General features: G+C 40.1%; 1 protein-coding gene across 1 annotated transcript in view; it reads left to right on the top strand.

Moving 5' to 3' along the window:
• The window catches only part of LOC137031962 (acyl-CoA dehydrogenase family member 11-like), a 14,511-nt gene extending 12,085 nt beyond the window's left edge, over positions 1-2,426 (top strand). Inside the window, exons 13-14 of the mRNA XM_067403368.1 lie at positions 78-144; positions 219-2,426. Of these exons, the coding sequence (XP_067259469.1) occupies positions 78-144; positions 219-330 (179 nt within the window). The 3' untranslated portion in view covers positions 331-2,426. The remainder of the gene's footprint in view (positions 1-77; positions 145-218) is intronic.
• The last annotated feature ends 3,637 nt before the right edge of the window (positions 2,427-6,063 follow it).

The following is a 6,063-nucleotide window of genomic DNA, read 5'->3' on the forward strand; positions in this document are numbered from 1 at the left end:
TCAATACTTACACATGCTGATGTAAACGAGGCTGATTAATTAACAGTGAGGTGATGAAGTTCAATCTGTGTCGACAGGAGCGCTGCTGGTGGATCACGCCGCATGGGAGCACGCCACACACACCGACGTCCACGTGGCTCTGAGGTGAGAGCGAGTGTGTGTGAGAGACGGTGTGTATGACATGAATCTTGTGTAACGTGTGTGTGTGTGTGATTCAGGTGGTGCGATCAGGATTTGTGTCCAGTGGTCAGTCGAGACGCTGCAGGTTGTTTTGACCCACAGACGACAGCAATGGATTCAGCGCTGGTGTACGACGGCCTGAACCCTTAAACACACACACACACACACATTATATTGATTGTGACGCTCCGCTGAGGCTCGAGCTCATCAGGCGGTTGATGGCAGTAGGTTTGGCTTTCATGTCAGCAGTTATATAGAACATTTTTCTTTGAGATTGTCTGTTTGTGATTTTAATTCTGTTGAATCGTGTCCTCAGAAGTGCTGTGAACATTGTCCTCAAATAACAGAGACTGTCGAAAGACTTGAAGAAACTAAAATCAAGCCAATATCCTGCATTCTTCTCTGTAAATATGAAGCTGATGTGATCCATCTCATATTCATTTCCATAAACAAAGACGACATGAACGTGTTCGGTGTGACGCACTGACTCCTTGTGCTTTGCCTGTTTAAAGAAAGAAAGATTTAACCTCAAACCAGATTATTATGAGAATCCAGATGAAGAAAACCCTTCAGGAGGTCAGAGGTCATATCATGAGAATACAGTACTGCTCTGTGATTTGTAAGTTTTTTCTAGTAGAAAACATTTAAAGTCACCATGAAATCAAGAATACTGCAGTGTTTATTATAAATGATTTATGATTATTGTGTAATATTCATGTTCCTCATAACCTTGAATCAGAATATCTTCTCTTCTCTGATGATGAGGGCGGGGCAACCTGTCACTCACATGAGATCCACCAATAGTAAACCACAACACGCCCTACGTGTGTTATGATTATATGCTGAAGAAAGTTAACGGTTCTGATTAAAATGTCACAAATTAAATGTTAATTAGTTTTAGATCAAATGTTGTGTGTGTCAGCTGTAAGGTGTAGTATTGAACAGAAGAGGTGGAGTTGTCCGTGATTGGTTATGATCACGACAGGGCCGCGCGCGAGTCGTTCAGGCGCTGGTGACGGACAGCACCGCTGCTCATGTTCTGTTATATGAGCCTCGCGATCGATAAACCTCCTCATCGGCCTCCTCTTCCTCCGGTAAAGTTCATGTGTGTGCGCGACCTTCTGCAGCTCTTTCAGATGATCTGACCTTTCGGCGCGCCTGCCTCTGACCTTTGACCTGCCGTTAGCGCACAGACGCTTCATCATACTGCTGGTGTTCTGAGCGTCTCTCTCTTCAGGACGAACGTGACGTGAATCTCTTAAAACAGAACCGGAGCTCTACAAGAAAACACGGATTCAGTCTCACAGCAGAACTCAAGTGTTACGAGGAGGAGCTTTCGCAAGAATTATCCACCAACTCACCAAAACATGACGTCGTTATGAACCGCCGTGAGACTGTGAAAATTTCACACTTAATTCAGTGTAACTTGCCGAGTGAAAACAGTCTCTGCACCAAATCTGTTTAACTGTTTTCTGTTTTTGACACATTTTGCTCTGCGATCGGCTGTGTTGTTTGGATCTCGTGTTAATGAATGAAATGAATTCATCACCTGAACTGTGTAAGACGACATGCGGAGCGACTCAACTGTCAGGCTGAATGAAGAGGCGTTTGGACGACAGAATAAAGGCACTGAATCATTGATGAGGCCTGCAGTAATCCAGTAGCGTCTGATAAGATCAGGAGCGTCCGATGAAGAGGACAGACGCCGCTGGAGCTCAGAGATGACAAAAGTCACGATGCCCTCGACTCCAACAGCAGCACTGCTTCACAACACCGAGAACTGTGCTGAACCAGAGCATATACGTTACTATATATTATCATCATTATTATTATTATTATTATTATTATTATTATCATCATTATTATTATTATCATCATTATTATTATTATTATTATTATTATTATTATTATTATTATATGTTATATATATTCAGAGTCCTGTGCTGAACCAGAGCATATATGTTAGATATATTATATTATATTATCTTATATTATATTATATTATTATATTATATATTCAGAGTCCTGTGCTGAACGACAGAATATATGTGCAAGATATTAATAGAGAGTGTGTGTGTGTGTGTGTGTGTGTGTGTGTGTGTGTGTGTGTGTGTGTGTGTGTGTGTGTGTGTGTGTGTGTGTGTGTGTGTGTGTGTGTGTGTGTGTGTGTGTGTGTGTGTGTGTGTGTGTGTTTCAGGTTATGAACTCTCTTCACTCCCATCGATCAGAAGGCTCCAGACCAGCTGAGGCCGAAGAGTCGTCTCTCTCTCTCTCTCTCTCTCTCTCTCTCTCTCTCTCTCTCTCTCTCTTTATCTCTCTCTCTCTCTCTTTATCTCTCTCTGTCGTCTCTCTCTCTCTGAATTTTCAGTTTTAATTGAAGCGTGTTTTGACGGCAGGTCATAATCATTCTGAAAATGTTATCGTTGCACAAAAGATTTGTTTCGCCGCAGCTCAGATTGATCATCTTTACAAAGAAGAGTTGCAGAATGAATCATAAAAACTACATGAACAAAATCTCTTTCTCCTCCAGATATTTCCTCACAATATATCTTTTTCTTTAATGTTCAGTTCTTTCTCTCTTTTTTCCTTCTAATTTATTGATTTGATCTTAGTGACATTTATTCATTTGCACTGCAAACATGATGCTCCTCCTCAGTGTTTCTGTTTGTTTTCCCGCACAAATATCTAAACATTCTTAAACCGAGCCGCATTTGCTGGAGAAGAGAAACGACTGGAGATATGAAGACAAAATAAAGCAGTTTGTGCTTAAAACAAGAACAAATATCTGCGTCAGAATAATACTCTTGTTTTCCCTTTGAATGAAGTTTGTTTTTCTGACTCGCTTCATTTTATTCATTTTTCCGTCAAGAAGACGGAATATCTTCAGTCATTTTTTATTTTTGGAAGAACATGATGTTTTCTGCAGTGTGGTCAGAAGCTCTGCTGCAGGAAGTGAGATCATAAGGAATATTCCCGAGGTTTGTGAGCTTTCCGAGCGCGGAAGGCCGGAGCGTCTGTGTTCCTCTGGTTCTGTGTGGATCCGGCTCTTCAGCGCTCGGAGCTCAAGGTGACTTTGCTCTGAACGAAACTCTCTGAGCTGTGCTCTCTAAGGTCCTGTAGTGGCTGCAGTGCAGTACACGCCTTTAATCCGGGAATAAGGGAAGAGTGGAAATGAAACTGATACAGCAGGACAAAAGCTTCCGTCTCGTCTGCGGCTGCGCGAAGCGTTTCCCGCGGGACGCACGCGAGTGTTTGCTTAGCATACGTCTGTAGTTAAGTAGATCGGGGAAGTCGGGCTGCGCGGTAATTATGGAACAAATTAAAACGAGGAAATGTATTTTAGTTGAGCTCCCTCCTCTGAGCGAGAGAGAAAGAAAAGAGCGGATGTGAAAATACAATCTGGAAATGAGAGAGCAATATCAAAGCGCTCCCTCGCTCCCCGACGCAATTACCCAGCATTCCCCTTCATTAGCGTTAACTGATCGCCGGCGCCGGGCCGGACGCGCGTGACCTCTGACCCCAGATCCTTTAAGGGATAGTCTGGAGGAATCATCAGGTCAGACCAGTGCTGTACAGAGAGGCAGTCGAGCAAAATAAAAGACACATTTATCAGTTTATTAATGTTTTAAAATCTTAACTGGGAAATTATTTGTTTGTTTTATTTTAACATTTCAAAATATGAATGGAAATTTTTTTTATTATGCAAGATTAGAAAGTGTCTAACGTTTACATTACTAACGTACACAAAGCCGACAGCAAGTACAGTAGCTCTGGATGCGGACTGGGATATCACGGCCCACTGGAGACCTGAGGCGAGCGCTGGGTCAAACATACTGCAGTTCACGAGATTAGATTGTGCTCCGAATCCTATAAAGGTGTGTGTTGGGGTCAGCAGATTTATGAGAGATGGCCAGCAGGGATGTAGTTCTAGTGTTCTATTAGTACGCTTTTCAGGATGCAATTCCTTGATTTCCAGTTCATGAGGATAGTTTTCTTGGCGATAGTTAGCGCCGCTAGAAGTAACTGCTTGTTTATGTCATTTAGATTGATTATGGATGTGTCACCTAATAAAGGGAGGGAGACATTGGGATGTGACGTCCCGTAAGGACAGATAGTGATTCGGTTACATTTCCCAGAATTTTTTAATTGGGGTGCAATACCAAAGGGAGTCTGGGTTATTTTGTGTGCGATGTGAATCCCATTTTAGACCATTTCCATCCAGCTGGATGAGATCTATGAATTACCTCATACTGTATGAGTTGTAGGCTGGCATTACTTGAAGTAAATATTTTTACAGATTTGTGTCCAGAAATCAGCATCAGGAGTAATGGATAAATCTGTTTCCCACTAAGCATATGGTAGGAATAGTGTGTTATCTGATTTTGATATTATTCTGTGTATTTTGTAGTTTCTTTGAGGAGGGTATGTTAATGAGCTCTGAGATAGGAGCGGAAAGGTCTGGGTTAATGGTCCGAGTATTGATTTTTGATTGAATGGATGATTTGATTTGTAGATATTTAAAAAAACATTCACTCCTGATGTTGAGCTTCTGGACCAAGTGAGAAAACTGGTGCTTCCAGTCCTCCTTGAGTCTTCGGTTTTTTTAGGATAGTCAATTTAATTCTTGGGGTCTTATTTCTCCAGTAAAATCTGGTAACGATTGAGTCTAAAGATTTAAACCAGGTGACCGTGGGTTGTGTTGAAATCAGTGTAAATAAGTCATTTATTTGAGGAAGAATAGTCATTTTAATTACTGATATTTTGCCTTTAATGGATAATGGTAGGTTCATCCAGCGTTGAAGATCATCATTTATTGTTTTGAGTAATGGGGTGAAATTAAGACTAAACCGCCTGGGGGAAACATTAATACCTAAATATGTAATATGATTAGTGCACAGAGGGATGGGTGCTGTCTGGGATGTCACATCCAAGCTGTTGGGATGTAATGAAAGACAATTTACTCCAGTTTACTGAATATTGGGGAATATTAGAGAAAGAATTGATGAGTTTAATGAACGAACATTTTTAAATGTTTTTCCTTCTTTATGTTTGAATTATTGGATTCCTTCATTAAAAACATTCAGAAAGTTTTCAGAACTTAATGGAAATGTTCTAAAACATTCTAGAATATGTTTTTTGTTACTGAAGTCACGTGACCAGTTGACTTACTTAAATAACAAAATCATAACTGACCCTCTTCATTACAACACAAGGTAACATTTTAGAGTAACATTAATATTTAAGGTGTAACACTAATAGCACTAGTTCATGTATCAGGTATCATTCTTTATTGCTTTTTATAATCAAACTTTTATTCCCAACCCTATTTAAGGGTAAAAATTTAATTGGTGTTCAAAAACAAAAAAACAGAGATAATACTGATAAACAAATGATAAAGCTGGGGTTGTTAAATATTAGATCCCTTTCTTCAAAAGCATATGATATTATCACTGACAATAATCTAGATGTGCTGTTTTTGACAGAAACCTGGCTAAAACCAGACGATTACATTACTTTAAATGAGTAAATATAATTCCTTCGAAGTGATGGTGCTTTATGTAACATTATGTAAGTTGACATTTGTGCTGGCTACTGTATACAGGCCACCAGGGCACCATACTGACTTTATCAAAGAATTTGCTGAGTTTCTATCAGAGTTAGTACTGGCTGCGGATAAAGTCCTTGTTGTTGGTGATTTTAATATCCATGTAGATAATAATAAAGACGCATTTGGATTGGCATTTACGGACATTTTAAACTCTATTGGAGTTAGACAACACGTGTCAGGACCCACTCATTGTCGTAATCATACCCTAGATCTAATACTGTCGCATGGAAATAAAAAGAAATAAAGCTTAAACTTCAGACATTTCCAAACAGCAC

Source organism: Chanodichthys erythropterus, chromosome 12 (assembly GCF_024489055.1).
Source record: "Chanodichthys erythropterus isolate Z2021 chromosome 12, ASM2448905v1, whole genome shotgun sequence".
Lineage (NCBI taxonomy): Eukaryota > Metazoa > Chordata > Actinopteri > Cypriniformes > Xenocyprididae > Chanodichthys > Chanodichthys erythropterus.